Source organism: Eretmochelys imbricata, chromosome 4 (genome assembly GCF_965152235.1).
Source record: "Eretmochelys imbricata isolate rEreImb1 chromosome 4, rEreImb1.hap1, whole genome shotgun sequence".
In the NCBI taxonomy this organism is placed as follows: domain Eukaryota; kingdom Metazoa; phylum Chordata; order Testudines; family Cheloniidae; genus Eretmochelys; species Eretmochelys imbricata.
In genome coordinates, this window is record NC_135575.1 from 127,335,230 (window position 1) to 127,355,065 (window position 19,836).

General features: G+C 39.9%; 1 protein-coding gene across 1 annotated transcript in view; it reads right to left on the reverse strand.

Moving 5' to 3' along the window:
* Positions 1 to 7,660: 7,660 nt before the first annotated feature.
* Positions 7,661 to 19,836, reverse strand: part of NSD2 (nuclear receptor binding SET domain protein 2) — a 150,060-nt gene continuing 137,884 nt past the window's right edge. Inside the window, exons 20-22 of the mRNA XM_077816182.1 lie at positions 19,319 to 19,425; positions 16,008 to 16,212; positions 7,661 to 7,929 (exon numbers count right to left, since the gene is read on the reverse strand). Coding sequence (XP_077672308.1) covers positions 7,661 to 7,929; positions 16,008 to 16,212; positions 19,319 to 19,425 — 581 coding nt within the window. The remainder of the gene's footprint in view (positions 7,930 to 16,007; positions 16,213 to 19,318; positions 19,426 to 19,836) is intronic.

The window sequence follows — 19,836 nt, forward strand, 5'->3', positions numbered from 1 at the left end:
GGCCCATGCTAGCTGTCTTGCAAAAGCCCTAAGGAATGGGCAGAACAGCCCTGGTGGGAAGTTACTGCCCTCCCTTTGTGTCACAAAGGTGTACTTCACCTACTTTAAATACATTGACAAAGAGCAGCACTGTTGAGAGGGCAATAAGTCATGCTTGTACATGGATGCAGTTAATAGGCACCCCATATAAAGCAGCCGCAGCAACTATTCCAGACCATATGTTGCAGGAGGAATAGGGGATTGTACTTTAACTGTGTTACCTTTTGCACTGGGGATGGAATTTGTCTTCGCTCAGCCCCACTTTACTCAAGCTTTGTAGGGATGGAATGAATTTCACAAAAACCACTCCTTCCAACTACTTCAGTGTCGAGGCTTTACCATGTGTAGTCTCTCTCAGTGAAGTATTTAATTTTTCCAAACCATCTGTGTATGAAGAAATTGCTTTAATCTCCTCACATGTATTGCTGTTCTATCATCTCAGAATACTGGGTTCTCCTTTCTGTGTATATCTATTTTACAAAAATGTGCTGTGTATTACACATATTAAAAAAACCCTGCTGATGTATGAAAGACCCACATAAAACACAACATACTATCTGACTACAAAAGGTAAACATATGCAACATGCTGTCATGGATACAACATTTCGGGTCTGTGTAAGTTTCAAAGCTTCTCTCTTTCACCTATAGAGTTTGGACAATACAAGATATTACCTCACCCACCTTCTGTGTCTACTCTCCTGGGAACAACACAGTGACACCACCACTGTATACAGGAATTAACACTTGCAACTAAGCCTGGGATCAGCTAGCTCCACCTCCTTACTGAGCAACAGAGGACTCACAGCAGAATCACCTCATTGTCCAGACTGCCTAATTGGCTACAGGAACCAAGAGGCACACACTTAAGCCCAGCAGCAGCATTAGGCCAATGATGGCTCAGAGCATTCTCCCACAGCTGCATTAGTTCCTGTGCTTACGTGTCCCCAGCCTTGCTCTTGTCTTTTTCCTGCTCTGGACCCAGACTTGCCTCATTCCAGGTAACCCAGCTCTGACCCTCAACTCTGATTCCAGCTCTGACCCCAGACTTCTATTCCTGGCTACCAACTCCTGCAATAACCACTAGGATTAACTCCTGTTCCAAGCAGTAGTCATCACAACCCACATCCCGGTCTCTCACATTGTGTTACTTTTAACAATACTAAGTTTTAAAATATTGGTGACTGAATTTATAGGTTGATTGCATCCTTCTAACCATCTCAGTTTTTAGTCAATGAACAGATTTTACAAGTAATTTAGCTCAATTCAGTCAGGAGTAAGGGCCTGGTTCTATATTGGGTCCTCATCCTCTCCTATATAATCAGAGAAGTAATGTGGCACTGAACACCTATAAAAACACCAATTCTACCCTAGGGAAGAAAAGGAGCCAGAAAGCATGCCAGACTCATTGCCAAATGACTCAAGTACATGGGAAGGAACTGTGGAGCTTTTCTGTTTTCAAGTAAATTAGAGCAGGGCAGTTGAGGCATTTTTGGATTCTACCACCTGAAGTGCATTGTAAATTAGAGTGTAAACTCACTGGGGCAAAGACCTTGGTTTATGTGTTACTGTAGTACGCCCATCAGACGCTGGAGCACTGTAAAATAAAAAAAGTACGGATTTTTCATACACTAGCCACTGCAAATGGGAATAAGGATTCTAAGTATAAGTGACAAGTATCGGGGGTAGCCGTGTTAGTCTGGATCTGTAAAAGTGGCAAAGAGTCCTGTGGCACCTTACAGACTAACGGACGTATTGGAGCATGAGCTTTCGTAGGTGAATACATCCGACAAAAAGCTTACACCCATGAAAGCTTATGCTCCAATATGTCTGTTAGTCTATAAGGTCCCACAGGACTCTTTGCCGCTAAGTATAAGTGAGCAGATTTACAGCTCTTCAGTTCTAGGCAGGCACAGTTTTTCATATTTAGAGCCTGACCCAACTCCTAACGAAGTCAATGGGAATATTTTGATGGACTATAGGGAGCTGGAATGACCCCTTAGTGAGAAATTGCTTTGGAACCAGGGATGTCAGGTGATGCATTTTTTCCCAAAAGAGCCATCATCAAACAGCAGCATTCCACATGCACTAGTTTTATCTATCGGCACACATTTAATTAATTCACAATCATTCTGACTGGAGCAGAGTTTGGCCAGATACCTTTACCATTATTCCTTTCTTTTCCAAGAGTTACAAAACCATTAACTTGTATCAAAGCCACAAAGATCTATATTATAGCTCTAAAAGTAAATTTTCCATTAATTTTAAATTATATATAAATTTTAAAAGTTATGTTACTGCTAAGCATTTTTATATAAATAAAAATGCTTTTATTTGTTTATAAATAAATATGCTTAGCAGCAACACAGTAACTCCAGTGAAGTGTTGGTATACTTAGTTGTCCTAAGATTCTTCTATCTTTAAAAAATGGTCAAGTTCAGAAAATGCCCCACGAGTGTATTTACTCTTACAATATTACACAACTATTACATTTCCTTGAAATGAAAAATCCTTGAGATATGCATATTAAGTGCCTGAACCTGAAAGTAACTGAAATACTGAATTAGTTCATACAATAAACATTTCAAATGGGTTGTAAGAAAGTCCAGTTTAAAACAGTTTTACATAGAAAATAGTCAATGTTATTCTGCTCAATTATTTTCTGTTTCAAGTCTTGTTTTCCACTTTTTTCAAGTATTAGTACTCAATTCAGAGTATAAAATACCTCAATATACTTAAGAGTCTGAATATTGGTAGTTTCATCTTTAAAAACTTATGTGAAACAAAAATGGTGACAATTTGACATTGCTGTGTAGGTATAAAATGGAACTGGTTCAAATTTAAGTACTAGAAAAATATAGAAAAAATTCAAAACAATGCTTTTCACAGATCCTTAGAGTAGGAATTCAACCTCATGAAACAGGACTGGGAACTTGGAGAGCTTTGGTACACATTATGCATCCAGCGTTGTTAAGTATCATAGCATAAAAATCTATTTGCAATTCTGCATCTTAGTTTCCCCAGCAGGCTCTGTGCCCAGACAATCTCAGTTTTCCCCATCCTCCTCTCATCTCACCTTCCCTCCACCCACTCACAATCCTAGTCCTCCCCACCTCTATTTAATCTCAGTTCTCCCCACTACTGCTCATTTGATCAGCCCCTTCACCCCAATCTCTTATTCTCTCAATGGTGCTTGTCCCAATTTCCTCTATCCATTCAGGTCTGGCTGATCTTGTCCCCCCTCTGCATTTGAATAGGCCCAATTCCTCCTCCATAGTGCCTGGGCTCAGCAGGGTGACACTGAAAGCACAGGGGAGATGGACTCCCTGCTCAGATCCTATGCCTGGTCCACAGCAGTAGCCACGAGGAACAATTGCAGGGTAGTTCTCCTGTTCAGTCCCTGCAACCCTGGGATGAAGCATGCTCAGTACATGCAATCTGCACAGAATTTAGCTGCCAAACTCTAACAACTCTCTACTGAGCATAAGCAATAGGAAATCTTTCAAAGACTTATGACCTGGCCAAATTTGGGTGATTTTTCACAGGAAAAGCAAAAGGCACATTCCTGACACAAAGGCTACCCCTCCGTATCCAATCTGAAGTTCCTGCTCCAGAGAATGAATGTGCAAATTTCTCAATGAAAAAAAACGTGAAAATCTTTTTTCCAACATGGGCAAAACAACATAATTTTTCCTAATCTTGTTCTTGGGAATAGCGGACCATTTTTGCTGAAACTTAAAAAATATAAGAAAAAAATAAATATAAAAATTAACCTGACAGTAACCTGGCATGGAAAATGATTAAAATTTTGCACAGTTATAAGCAACTGACTACAGAAATAGGCAAATTCCTCCTTATAATGGGAAGTGTTGGGCTGCACTGCCAGCTCTGCCTATAACAAACTGAAAGACATAACAGCGAAGTCTAAAGCACAACCACTAATACCTAGACAAAAGCTTAAAATGGTGCTAATTCCAGTCAACCTTTTAAAAAAAAATCCTGAAGCATAAATTTTCATTATGAAGCCACAGTCCTTTTGAGCCTTACTGATACAGCAATACACTCACGCATTTCCACAATATACACCATTTAATTGTTTTTTAAAAGATTACGGTAAGAACAGAGCCTGCACTATATTCACTTTTCCAAACAAGAATTTCAAAAATTCTGGCAATTTCAAAAATAAGATAACTAGGAATGAACTTTAATATTTAATAAGACACTGAAATTTCTCAAAGGGTTGTCAAGGAATAATGACTCAGCAATATAGAATATCTCCATTAATACTTCTCTAAAGTAACTCCAGTATTTAAAATTATTAAAATAAAAGCCCCTAAAAACTTACCATGAATGCAAACTACAGAACAAACCAGCAATGCAATTCAATTGATTATATTTTCCAGACTGTATAAAAATATTTCTGATATGTTTAACTGAAACCATACTTCTATACTGTCTCTCATTTGATCAGGAAGCAACAACCTATTTTAATTTGCCTATTGTATACCAACTTAAGTGTAGCACAATTCACTGGAAAAAAATTAGCTTATACACCTCAGTGGCTGAGATGAAATGTAAACATTCTGATATAATTTCATGACATGCTTATGTTGCAATTGGTATTTAAAGTACTTTACAACTGGATGCCCAATCTTTGTAGACGTTGGCTACTAAAGGTTCTTGTGTCCCTTTACAGGAGACCGTCTGTTTTTTAAGACTTAAGGTGTAGAAAGTATTCATGAAAAAAGATGTTTTAAAATATCTTACTGAACCACAGACTAAATTATACTCTGAGCTGCATTCAAAGCAACCCTGCTGAGCTCAGTAAGGTTGCATGGGATATGAATCAGGGGAGAATTTGACCCATATTTGAAAAGGATATCAATTTCAAGAGTAAGTAATCAATAGAAGGAATAGGATTTTCAATAATTAACTAATTTAACTAACTTTAAGTAAACATCTAGAGGAGCAAGCTCTAGAGTTTATTCTTCTCAGGGATGCAGGTAACTATTGGCCCAAATAATTTAGGATTGGGAAGAAAGTAGAAAGATTAAACCACAGGCAGCAGGAAATCACTCTCTAAATTTTGAAAAAGTGTTGCAACTGACAGCCATGGAGACTGAAGTCTTTATTTATCCACAGACAAGCACAGAATGAATGGTAGTAGTGCACACTGCTGCACTAATGTGCTTCAGAACCTGACCAAGAAGGTAAATTGGCAGATTCCACAATCATTCAGTTTTTGGTCTCTGCAATGGTGACAATTAATACCAGTTCTGATGGTGGTTTCTGTGATGGGGACATCTGCCCATTAGGAACAGGACCACAACTATTCCAACACTGGAACTAGTACAGCAATGAGGTGATACAAAGCTACAAACCTATGAACAATATAAAAATTTTAAAGTACTAGAATTCAAGGTAAGTTTTATAATAACTTATTTAAAAAAGTATACTTATAAACCTTTCCTCACAGGTTATTTTATCCAAAGAAAACAAATATTGAAATATTCATTCTTATTATGCCAAATTCCTGCATTTTGCTTGGAAGTGATCAGGAAAAACTTTTTTGCTTTTGCTCCCTCCCCTCCCCCCTTCAAAAGATATCTAACTTCCCTTCCCCATCCTGAAAGAATATACAGCATACCTTTTTGGTTTTCATTTTAGGTACCTGTCTATGCTTCAGCCTTGGCAATATAAGAATGGACCTCAGAAGAAAGAACGTTCCTCACAAACAGATTTGAGAAACCTTCAATTTTTATATCATGTGCAAGTCTTTGTATATTGATTTGTTAAAAGTGAAGTAAAAATCTCAACCACTAATGTAACACTTTTTCCTACACTGAACTGTGTTACTTCAAGCAAAGGATTAGTTGAAAAAGGAAGAATTAACCTTCCAACAGTGTTTATAAATTTTGATTAAAAAAAACAAAGCAGTTGCTCAGTCACAAAACAAAAATAAAAAGATTTCAGATTTCACCATGGGGTAAAGATACATTTTAGAATTGTTTCAATTAAAATTTTCTAATAAAATGACAGTCACAAAGTTTTCATATATGGGGAACAGCTGTCGATTTCAATAATTAAAGCTAGATCTGCAATCAAGCCCTGAAAAAAATATACATTTTTATGATATAGCTATGCTTCATTAAAAAGGAGCTACACAGAGGTTCCGCACTATTAAAGGCAAACTAAGCTAGAACATATAAAAATTATTAAATGGGCATAAGAGTGTACATTGCATTTATGTGGGCTGAGTTATGATTGCACGAGTCGAAACCTGTTTGTAACATTGCTTAACCATTTCGCAAGTAGACAAAAATAGCATCAAATAGTAGGTAAAATTTCAGATATTTTTCTTTACCTCCCCCCCCCCCAATTCTATAATAATTTCCATTTAGCCTAAATAGTGTATGTATGTATACTGTAATTTTGAAAATCTTATGGGAGTCAAAAAATTGAAACAGCTTTGCTGAAATAATGGAGCGGTTGTAAAAAGCCAGGTGGTGAACTCCTAAACCAGTAAGAAATGACTTCAAGTAATCTGCCCTATCTGAGTCAAGTAGTCATTTTCATAAAAGCTGTTGAAAAAGGAACACAATCAGGTTAAATTTTATATTTAATTAGGTCATTTGTGTTAGTTTAAAGTCTATTTTACTTTTAAATTTTTTCTGGCTTTTTCATTTAACTGACTATTCCATTTCATATTTTGGTTTTTTTGGACTAACATGATGCAGTGTTTGGATTGCAAACTGCGGAGAAATGTTTGCATCTGAACCAAAAAATGGTCACAGAATTAGAAAAAAACAGCTTTTTTTACAAATTAAAAACACAATTATCCTAAATATTGGGCCTTGATTGCAAGACAATATCACTTAAGTCTGGATTTGTATAGTGCTGCAAGATCAAGTGTATTTCTGTTTAGCTGAAATCAAATAGAGGGGAAAAAAAAGAGCATAGAAAAAAAATCTCTTGCAAGGTTTCCCCTTGCTAGTACAGTGTGCTTCTTTCCACCATGCACCATATTTCTTGTTGGAAGGATATTTAAAACCAATTAGACAGCCATTTTGTTAAGAGTAAGAACAAATTGTAAAGTCTGTGGTTATACTGAGATATTCTCCTGGGTTCTGCATGGCACTCGAGCACTTCCTCCACAATGAATACAAGGCAAGCAGATCTCTTTGGGACTGCATACTAAGCCATTTCTTATTTAAAACAACTTGAGAACTAATAACATCTTTCAAGGATACACTATTTTAAACATCTGTTGGCTGGCAAATACTATCTCAAGAACTAAGTTTATATGCCTACCTGGTTTGATTTTAATTTGCCTCCAAACGGAAAAACATTGGAGGGAACCTTTTACATTTGTAAAATTCAAGTGTAACTGTAATGCTGAGTAAAAAGTTTGGTTTGTCCTGAAAAATTTCTGAACTATGTATGCCATAGTTCGTTATCAGTGCAGATGCAGCAGAAGACTGCTGTGGTTGGCTCAGTCGATTAAAAAATGCTTTTCACCCAAATGTAACCTTTACAGAATATATGTAAAATTGTGTCCTTCCCTGGCCCTATTCACAACTTATCTACAAGATAGTGTTGGCAGTGGAAACTGCAGTTCATTATTATTTGCATTCAGCTCTCATCCATCTGTTTCTTCGCTTTCTCTTAGGCTTCAACTTGGTCAATTTTTGGGGGGGTTTCTCAGTCTTCTGATTTTCAACAGAATCTACCCCAAGAACATGTTCAGAGCAGCATAACTGTCCATCTAATGTAGAATTTAGTACTGTCCCATCTTCGTGTTCCTTGCAGAAAGAATTTGGGCAGAAGTGGCAAAAAGAAACAGAAGGCTTGCCACAAACATCACAGTGGTGCCAAGGACACTCCCACTTTCCTGTAATTAAAGAGGAAGAACATTAGATAAATTGAGATTTTCTTTGTTAACAGGAGAATAAACTTCATGTTGCAAAAAGGCAAAGTATAACTTTAGTATTTGTATGTCTGCATGATAAATACTGACTTTGCTTTAAAAAAGTGGATAGTTATAAGAAAAATATAACTGGAGATTTTAACTGTTACTAATTACTCTGTTAAAAGCAAAATAGTAGAGTACTTTTAGGTAAGCTCAGTAGACTGCATTGAACAGCACACTTGACGCCATTTTACTTAAACAGCACCAGAGTCAAATCAGTATAAATTATTCAGGGGGTTACTTGCAGTATCTTTTGAGTTCCAGTCCAGTATAATAAAAGCTTTCTGCTTTCTAATGAGAACTTCTGTTCATGTGGAAATCAAATAAAGTCAGTGAACTCCATGCTGTTGCTCTTTTGCTTTGGTTAATTCGTGGTATCTGGAAACCTCTATCCATCCCAGAAGTTCCAGCACCGAACTGACAGACATCTCTAAATCTATTTTTGTGTCACATTTCTGTGTGCACATCTCTCTTTCCCCTTTTCTGAAGTTTCTGACTACCAAAAACAAAAATAAACAAGTGGTGAAGAGTTAAATGTAGGGAAAATTAATTCTTCTTTGAGCATTTTCTTACATGGATATCCATTGCAGGTGATGCAGATACCACTGAAACTATCCACTTGCAGTGTCCTGGGGGGATCTGTAGACACCCTATGTCCTCAGCACTCTACTTCAGGATATTATGTGGTACAGCTCCAACCACCTCTCAGTCATTTCTAACCATAGTAGGCAATAAGCAAGATTCAGCAGCATTCATTGCTGTCCCCATCTGCTCACTTTCCTGAAAGTTTAGAATTTCTCTCAGAGTCATGCACTTAGGGACGAATAAGAATTTCTGCTATAAGCTGGGGGCTAATCAGTTGGAAATAACAGAAGAGGAAAAGGTCCTGGGAGTGTTGATTGATCACAGGATGATCATGAGCCACCAACATGATGTGGCCAGAAAATAGGCAAATATGATCCTAGGATGTATGAGGTGAATTATTTTCAGTAGAAATAGGGAGGTATTAATGCCATCGAACAAAGCACTGGTAAGACCTCATCTGGAATACTGGGTACAATCCTGCTCCCCACGTCCAGGAAAGATTCATTCAAACTGGAATTGGTGCAGAGAAAAGCTAGTAGAATGATCAGAGGAATGGTGAGTCTCACAAGAGGAGACAGAAAAGGTTTGGATGTTTAGCCTTGGCTGAGGGGATAGGATTTTTCTCTATAAATATTATCAGGGGGATAAAGCGCAGGAGGGGATAAGCTATTTAAGCTAACGGACAGTACTGAACCAAGAGCAAATGGCTATAAACTGGCCATGAATAAATTTAGGTGGCAATTAGAAAGTTTCTTACCATCAGAGGAGTGACTTTCTGTAGTCTTCCAATAGGAGTAGTGGGGGCAAACAGCTTCTAACTAGTTTTCAGATGGAACTTGTTAAATTTATAAATGGGATTATGCACAGGAGGTCTTTTCCAGTCCTGTGTTAGTTCCTATTCCATGCCCACCTTGGATAGCACCATATCCATAACAACCAAGACAGTCAGGCACAGGAGGGGCACATTCTTGATCAGTGTTCATTGTGCAAGGTTTTTAACCAATGTGCAAGGTTTTTATCAACCACAAGGAAAGTGATCATCTTCCAGGAGTGGCTATGTCAGCATTGTCTTCTGGAACCAACTGTCTGAAGCACGGTGGATTGATTTAAATCTGCTGTTTAAATCACCAAGTGGAAAGCCTCAATTTAAATCATCCACTTTAGTCAACTTTTCCATTTGTACCTCAGTTACCTTCTAAAGAAAGTGCATTCTCATTTGTTGATATAACCATTAAAACATGTTGATTTATAACTAAATAGAATCTTTACACTAGATACAGGTACATAGTGTACCCTCTTAGTTAGCAAAAAAATAAACTATAAGTAATTATATAGCTTAATATTTTCAAATTCCTATTAATTGTACATTTTTATTATGTTAGAAAATGGTAAATGATATGTTACTTGTTTACTAGATAATTAACATTTTGCTCATAATTTGCATTATGATAGTAACTGGAATTCAACTGAACACATAAAACAGCATATACAATTATTTTATTAAACAAAAAAACTTCTCTTATCAAAACATTTAAAGTTGATGTGTCCAAAATATGTTTCACATTTACAATTAAATGATTTACTAAATAGAGGGATTAACTGTAGTTAGTGAATTAAACTAAACTAATTATTTCAGGTTAGCCTGGGAAAATGTTCAAACATGTCTAAGGGAAAATGATTGGAGCAAAAGTTCCTAGTCTCACAAAAATGGAAGTCCCCTAAATTACGTAAGCTTTATAAATATGGCACAGTAGGTCAACAGTTAGATTCCCACCTCCCCCAATTCTTTTTTATATAGAAAAGTGGGCTATAACTCAAAGTTTTCGATAGAGGGTTATGAATTCAGCATATTTATTTTTTATTTCAAAATGTTTTAAGAGATTATAAAAAATTTAGTCTTTAACATAATTCGTATTAAATTCAGATTTCATTTCAAACAGGCTTATTTTAAAAAAGAAAAAATTATAATTCAAATAACAAAATCAAAAACTCCCATTTATATTTAAAAAATTGCACTTTTATTTTTTTTTTTTTAAATTTTTGATTTTTATCCACCCTAGTCTGAAGGAACAAACATCCAATTCCTGGAACTGATCTGTCACGTGGCCATGAGCAGCCAGATGGATTCAAGGGCCTAAGAACAACTAGGTGTACATGAACTTCACAATGCCATCCTGCATGATAGACTGTGTTGAGCAGGATCATGCTAAACCATCCTCCCAGAGCTGTTCAATCTTGTATTCAATTCCCCGGCAGCGTAAGCTGGAACATCAACTTAGGCCTGGTCTACACTACGGGGTTAGGTCGAATTTAGCTGTGTTAGGTCAATTTAAAAATGAATGCGTCCACACAACCAATCCTGTTCAGTCAACCTAAAGGGCTCTTAAAATTGACTTCTGTACTCCTCCCCGACGAGGGGAGCAGTGCTAAAATCAACCTTGCTGGGTCAAATTTGGGGTAGTGCAGACGCAAATCGACGGTATTGGCCTCTGGGAGTTATCCCAGAGTGCTCCATTGTGACCGCTCAGAACAGACTTTCAACTCCAATGCACTAGCCAGGTACACAGGAAAATCCCCAGAAACTTTTGAATTTCATTTCCTGTTCGGTCAGTGTGGTGAACTCAGCAGCACAGGTCACCATGCAGTCCCCCCAGAATTGCAAACGAGCTCCAGCATGGACCGAAAGGGAGACACTGGATCTGATTGCTGTATGGGAAGAAGCATCTGTGCAGGCTGAACTCCGTTCAAAAAGAAGAAATGCAAATATATTTGCCAAAATCTCACAGGGCATGTTGGACAGAGGCTACAACAGGGACACACAGCAGTGCCACATGAAAGTTAAGGAGCTGAGGCAAGCCTACCAAAAGACAAAAGGAGGCAAACAGTTGCTCAGGGTCAGAGCCCCATGCATACCGCTTCTATGATCAGCTGCATGCCATGCTAGGAGGGGACCCTACCACTACCCCACCATTGTCCGTGGACACCTGCAAGGGAGGAGGAGGAGAACATGCAGCAGGCAAGTGGTGAATCCGTTCTCCCCAGCAGCCAGGACCTTTTCATCACCCTGGAGTCAATACCCGCTGAAGGCGGGATCTCTGACCCTGAAGCTGGAGAAGGCACCTCTGGTGAGTTCACATTTGTAACTACAGTACAGGGTTTAAACGCAATAGTGTTTAATGTTTGATTTGCCCTGAAAAACTGGGATGCATTCGTGGCCAGTACAGCTACTGGAAAAGTCTGTTCACATGTCTGGGGATGGAGCAGAAATCCTCTAGGGACATCCACATGAAGCTCTCCTGGAGGTACTCTGAAAGTAATCTGGAATCATTGCAGCACAAAGCATGGCAGTGAATGGTCCTGGGTTTTGGTCACTTTCAAGCAACATTCAGTCTTTATCTTTCTGTGTTAGCCTCAGGAGAGTGATATCATTCATGGTCACCTGAATTAAATAGGGGAATTTTTGTAAGGGAACAGTAAAAGGACGACGTTCATGCTGGGCTGTTTGTGCTTGGCTAAAAGGGATCATCCCAGAGAATAGACACGTGGTGGGGTGGGGAGAGGTGTGTGCTGCACATCCACTCGAAAACCACAACCCCTCTTAAATGTGAAACCAAACCCATTGCTTGCTATGGGAAAGGATGGAGCTGCAGTTTGAAACCATTCCCACATGTTATGCGTAAGAAGCCAACCCCGCATACCCTTTGCCTTACCATGGCTGCATTGAAACCGAATTCTGTTGCCCAGCCGTATGTGATGTGTCACCATACCAGCAGGCACTCAATATAAAAGGCAAAATGTGACTTTGTACCTAAAGCACATGTGATGTCTGCTGTGAATTGCTTAATTCACTGTGAAAGAGAGACTCCCTTTTGTTCTCAGAAATGCAACATATTAAAATTTTACTCTACCTTTTTATCTCTCCCCAGGTGTAAATGTTTCTCGGCTCCCCCTATCATTTCCGTCCCTGAGGTTATCGCAGATTAGAAGGCGAAAAAATGTACTCGCGATGACATGTTTTCCAAGCTCATGCAGTCCTCCCGCACTGATATGGCACAGCTGAATGCATGGAGGCATTCAGTGTTAGAGGCTAGGAAAGTATTAAATGAGCACAAAGAGCAGAGGCAGGAGACAGGAGGCGATGCTAAGGCTAACGAGGGAGCAAACGGACATGATGAAGCATCTGGTGCAGCCGCAGGAAAGCCAACAAGCGCACAGACCCCCGCTGCATCCATTGTACAACCGCCTGACCTCCTCCCTAAGTTCCATATCCTCCTCACCCAGGCGCCCAAGAACGCTGGAGGGGAGGGGGGAGGAGAGAAAGGGGGGGGCAGCTCCGGGCACCCAGCCACTCCACTCCAGAGGATGGCCCAAGCAACCTTAGGCTGTCATTCAAACAGTTTGATTTGTAGTGTGGCTACAATAAGCAGTGTGGCCTTGTCCTTCCCTCCTCCCCCACCCCACCCCACCTGGGCTACCTTGTCAGTTATCTCCCTTTTTTTAAAAATTAAGAAAGAATGCATGGTTTCAAAACAGTAGTTACTTTATTTCGAAGGGGGGAGGGTGGTTGGCTTACAGGGAATTAAAATCAACAAAGGGGCCAGGTTTGCATCAAGAAGAAATACACACAACTGCCACACAGAAGCCTGGCCAATCATGAAACTGGTTTTCAAAGCCTCTCTGATGTGCAGCATGCCTTGCTGTGCTCTCCTAATCACCCTGGTGTCTGGCTGCTCAAAATCGGAGGCCTGGTGATTTGCCTCAACCTCCCACCCTGCCATAAACGTCTCCCCCTTACTCTCACAGATATTAGGGAGCAAACAGCAGTAACAATGGGAATGTTGGTTGTGCTGAGGTCTTACCTAGTCAGCAAACAGCGTGAGCGAGCTTTTAAAAGTCCAAAGGCACATTCTACCACCATTCAGCACTTGCTCAGCCTATAGTTGAACTGTTCCTTACTACTGTCCAGGCTGCCTGTGTACGGCTTCATGAGCCATGGGAGCAAGGGGTAGGCTGGGTCCCCAAGGATAACTATTGGCATTTCAACATCCCCAACGGTAATTTTCTGGTCTGGGAAGTAAATCCCTTCTTGCAGCTGCTCGAACAGCCTGGAGTTCCTAAAGATGCGAGCGTCATGCACCCTTCCCGGCCATCCCACATTGATGTCGGTGAAACGTCCCCTGTGATCCACCAGTGCTTGCAGCACCATTGAGAAGTACCCCTTGTGGTTTACGTACTGGTTGGCAAGGTGGTCCGGGGCCAAGATAGGGATATGCATTCCATCTATCGCCCCACCACAGTTAGTGAAACCCATTGCAGCAAAGCCATCCTGCACATTTCCCAGAGTCACTACCCTTGATAACAGAACGTCAATGATTACATGGGGCTGCTGTGATCCAAGTAGCCACACAGTAGATTTGCCCACTCCAAACTGATTCCCAACTGACTGGTAGCAGTCAGGCGTTGCAAGCTTCCACAGGGCTATCGCCACTCGCTTTTCAACTATCAGGGCACCTCTCATCTTGGTATTCCTGCACTTCAGGGCAGGGGAAAGCAACTCACAGAGTTCCAGGAAAGTGGCCTTACGCAGGCAGAAGTTTAGCAGCCACTGTGAATCATCCCATACTTGCAACACTATGCAGTCCCACCAGTCTGTACTTGTTTGCTGGGCCCAGAATCGGCATTCCACTGTATCAACAAGCCCCACCGCTGCCATGATGTCCCAACTGCCACAGCCCGTGCTTTCAGGAACGTCTGTGTCCATGTCCTCATGCTGGCGTCTCTTAGCCCGGTTCAGCATATACTCCATGATAATGCGCGAGGTGTTTACAATGCTAACATCAGTGGTGAGCTGAGCGGGCTCCATGCTTGCCGTGGTATGGTGTGTGCAGGAGAGCAGAGTTGCAGCGGAAGCGGTGGATGACAACGGATGCCACGAGAATAGATATTTATATAGAACGACGAGAGGACCTGCGAGGTCGATTCATGGCACCAGGAGAGCAGAGTTGCAGAGGAAGCGGTGGATGACGACAACATGGAGAAATGTGCTATCGAGACTGAGCTCATTTACAAGAGCAGGAGAGCAGAATTGCAGTGGAAGCGGTGGATGATGACAGCTAGCAGTCGTACTGCACTGTCTGCTGACAGCAGCACCCAGGACACAACAGCAGCAGTGATGGTGAGCTGAGCTGAGTTGGCTCCATGCTTGCCGTGGTATGGCGTCTGCATGGAAAAAAGGCGCGAAACAATTGTTTGCCATTGCTTTAATGCAGGGAGGGGCAACTGATGACATGTACCCAAAACCACCCGCGACAATGTTTTTGCCCCATCAGGCATTGGGAGCTTAACCCAGAATTCCAATGGGTGGTGAAGACTGCGGGAACTGTGGGATAGCTACCACAGTGCATTGCTCCGTAAGTCGATGCTAGCCACAGTAGTGAGGACGCATTCTGCAGACTTAATGCGCTTAGTGTGGACATACACAATCGACTGTATAAAATCGATTTCTAAAAATTGACTTCTATAAAATCGACCTATTTTCGTAGTGTAGACATATCCTTAGAAACAATGAGTGCAGACAGTAGGTCTACTGAGTTCAAGGGTATTTTTCTTCCTTGGAGTTAAGGTAAAACCATGAAATGACCCTCCTCTGAACCAAGATACTGAATAGATTTAGACCATCCTTAGTGTTAACATTTTCAACAACTGGTATTTGTGGTGTCTTGGCACCAATTGTCTTCTGGTACAACTGGTCCCTTCATTCCAAGCTTTGGTCACAGGCAGAGTTCCCACATCACCAACTCCATGTTCACCCAACCCCTCGTGCTCTGGGAGATTGGCTTGATCATAATTTTACTTGGCTTTGAATAGACAGGCTTTGCTTGCTTCTCCTTTTCATGTTTCACGTAGCAGGTTCAGTTCTGGGACCAGATATCTGTAACAGACCTCACTCAACCACATTTGAAACAGAACTTGAGACCCAGCACTCCAAAAGTCCTTGTACTTACCTCAGCCCAGATGCTGCTGCTTTTCCTTTAGCATATGCATCTTTGAACTATCTGAGTTTATGAGTTCTTCTGAGGATGATTTCACGATCTGTGTGACAGCAGAACCCTGGCCTAATTGAGTGACATAAGTGCCACTGCCTGGGTTCTTTAAACTAAAGGTAATTTTCCCAGAAAGGCATGAGAGAGAGTACTACTAGATCTTCATCTTCAGGAAGGACTCCTACCCCATTTACAAATATAGCACTCACTATAACAACAAAAAGCCCTTGATTTCAGAACAGGGACCAGTCCTGAAAAGGTGCAGTGTATAAATGAATATTTTTGCAAGCACTGTATGAGACATATTTCAATACAGTAGTTTACTATATATAGGTTCCTTCCTTCCCCACCCTTCACAAATGCTTTACTCACCAAAAGGACGTTTCACCAAGTCAAGACAGGAGAGATGGTATGCCTTAGTACAGGATTTCCTATCACACAATACAAGTTGACCTCCATCCCCACAACGGAAACAGTCATCTTCAGACTCTTTCTTTCCCTCACTTTTTGTTTTACGTCTCCGAGTTCTTTTTTTGGTCTTTTTGCCTTTTTCCTCTGAAGAATTAGTGGAAGAATTCTAAAGAAGGAAATTACAAGTTTTTAGATCCCAATTTTGAAAAAATATTTGGAAATAACTCAAAGAAACATTTTAAAAAGGTAAACAGATCTGGTCACTTGATCTTTAAATAATTAAGTTGCAGTACTAAAAAGGGCCAGAGAAGGGAAAGAAGGATGATTGCAGCATGCAAGGTTTCTGTGCTAGAAGAGATTAAGACAGTTTGGGCTCCCAGTTCCCATATGTTGGCATTAACAGACTTCCTCATGGGTAGTCACAACAGGGAGGCCAAGGTTTGATTCACTACTGGGATACCCTCTTATCGCGAGATGATGTCCTTGCAAAGTCAAAGCTGAGACAATGCATTAGTAGGACACTATGAAGAAGCCTGCCCTACTGCCACCCATGTGTGCATGTTTGGTAGATAGAGGACTTCAGTCTCTGGGGCTCTCAAGTTTTTCTAGCAGTACCAAAAGAATACATAGAAAAAAATGTTAGAACTATATTTTACAAAGCAGAAGAGTGGCAGCATATAAAATAAATGATATCGAGAAACTAAGTGGGTATTCCTACATAATCCTTTCCACGTTATAAGATCAAGAGGAGCACTCAATATTAAAAAGGCAACAAAAATAAAATGGATTTAAAAAAATTCAAAACTTTCTTACATATTTGCTGCAATAGCCTAGAAACATAGCCAGTGAGTTTGCCAGCTAATTGTATGTTGCATAAAAATATTTTTAGACAGTCACTTGAATTAAGGAGAACATCTGCAGTTATGATAGCTATAAAAAAAAAAAGTTACAACAGTCTCAGATTTTAAAGGAAAAATGGTCAATTTTATAATCTGATCTGCTAAATCTAGGTCACGTAAACTCATCCAGTACTTCCTGCATCAAGCCCATTAATGTCTGGTTGAGCTAGAGCATATATCTTTTAGAAAGACATCCCATCTTATTTAAAGACTTCAAGGGATAGTAATCCACCACATTCCAAGATGTGTTGTCTCAATGGTTTATTATTATCACTGTTAAAAATTTGTACTTTATTTCCAATATGAATGTATGTAGCGTCAACTTCCAGCCACTGAATCTTGTTATGACTTTAGCTTAAAGGCTCCTCTATTATTAGGAATCTCCTCCACTCAGATTATGATCAAGTCGCCTATAAATCTTCTCTTTAATAAACTAAATAGACCAAGCTTAGTTTAGTCTCTCACTGTAGAGTAGGTTTTCCAGACCTCAGATCACTCTTACTGTTCTTTCCTGATCCTCTTCCAGTTTTTCAAAATGTTTTTGAAGAGAGGACACCAGAAATTGACACATTATTCCATGGTCTCACTGATGTTGTATACAGAGGTAATACTGCATCTCTACTGGATATTCCCCAGGTTATACATCCAAGGATCAAATTTGTGGTCAGTCATAGCATTACACTGAGAGCCCATGTTCAGATGGTTATCTCCCATGAGCGACTTACATATTTTGATCCTGGCTGTACATATAACCTCGCATTTGGCTGCATTAAAACATGTTCAAATAAGCCCACCTTACCAAGCAAACCAGAAACCTTGCCAAAACTGACCCGTGATGTTTAATTTCTGCAGGGTTCTGTGTGTGAGCTGATCTCAAGCTGGAGTGAAAAAACTCTTCTAAAAATGTATAACTAGGGGCACTGTGGAGGTTTTACATCCTCCCTCTGAAACGTCTAGCATTGAGCAATATCAAGGACCAAATATTAGACAGTAGCCTCTCCATAATTAAGGTTAAAACTTTCTTTCCTTTAGGAGCCTGATTTTCCTTTCCTCTGCCATTTCCCCCTAAAAACTGCAATACAGGTTATTTTCACTTCATTTTTGCATTTGGCCTGTGCCCAGATTACAATTTTTGACCAAATTTGAGGTGATTAAGATGCCATTCCTGTATATAGTATAGAAAAAACACAGATGTCAGTTACATTTCAAATACTTCAAAACTGCTCGTTCAGAAAAATTCATATGGGCTTTTACTGAAATAACTTTGAGAAATCTAGTGCACAAAATTATAATGTTCAGAGGAGGAAGTACTGGTAAACTATGTCAGAATAGCCTGTTGGGCTATGGTGGACTTTAAAAAGGGGCCAAGCAACTATTGGAGACCTAAACTTCCATTTTAAGAAAGAAAGTCTATTGTTTTTTCTTTATGAAGATACATTTCAAAATGTGAAACTGACGTGGGAAGCTTGTTGCAGTGATTTAAAAAAAAAAAAAAAAAAGTCAGCATCTTCTCCCCCCCACTCACAGTGCTCTTGCCAGTTCCTCAATCACCAATAGCCTGAGCTCTCAGCTCAATTTCTGACTGCTTCTAACATCCTTTCCTTTCTGCCACACTCTAAAGGAGACATGCAACAGTGGAAGGCTATTCGCTGTGCCTCCTCCTACCTATGTTTTCCACTTGATTTCAGGATCTAATGACAGTTGGTCTATCAATGCCTCTCCCCTAATAGCTGAGCCAACTCAGCTTCTCCCCACTTCTACATAGAGAGAAGTTAAGTTTTACTAAGGGGATGTCTCCTGAAGAAATTTCAGGGTGCTTAGAAAGTTTTGAGGAAATTCCCTCAGGAAATCAGTTCCCGTTCACATATTTTAAGATATGTGGGAATAAAAGAGACGACTGAGAGGGAGAGGTTATCTTATCCAATGGCAAAATCTTCAGTCTTTTCCTGGTAGGGGTATATCTTCAGCACCCCTCAAAGGGGAGGCAAGCAGCAGCAGAAACCTCACCAGTCCCACTGAACCTCTGCATAGAAAAATCTGATGACAACATAATGTTCACACCTTCCCATGAAGGAAGTGGACAGCATAATGTACATACACGTATACACACACACACACCGCTCAGAAAGAGGGAGGGATATATGGTACTATTTCCCACATAGCAATTGCTATGGATCTCAGGAGCAGATCTCTGATCGTTTTTAGAGGATGTTACTTTATTTGCTAAAGTTTTCATACAATATAACCCCCCTCCAACTCCCATATACTAAAACATACATACTGCCACATGCATTTTTGAATACTTACAATATTTTTAACTTAGTTTTAGTTTTGAAGGATGATACTTTTAAATTCAGACTACACTTTACATACCTTTGGTCTATCCCCAAGAAATCCACTGCAGTTTGGGGCACCACATTTACAGACAGTTTTTTCATTGCCCAGACAGTCAAGGTTGTAGTTAAAAGTCAGCTCTGTCCCTGAACAAAAGATAAGAGACTGTTTATCATTTCCCTTTAATAAATGAGAAATACAGAACAACAAAATACATCAACAGTTAATCCACAAGTAAATGTTCTACTCTGCTTCTCCCATTTTAGTGTCTGGTCTCTGATCAGATTTTCCCTCTGTATAGTTCACAAACATTGATAATGACTAGGTAGACGTCCAGTACAGACTTCTAATATTTATCTTATTCAATTATACATTTTATATAAACTGATGTGAAACCATCCAGGTGTGCACACAGCTGGCCTATGTAAACATGTTTTTATTACTGTTTGTTACATCCTCCCTTCCCCACTCTGATTGTTACACCCACATGCTAAATCTCATCTCAAAGAACAAAATTATTTTTAAGACAAGGACCATCTTTTGCTATGTATTGGTAA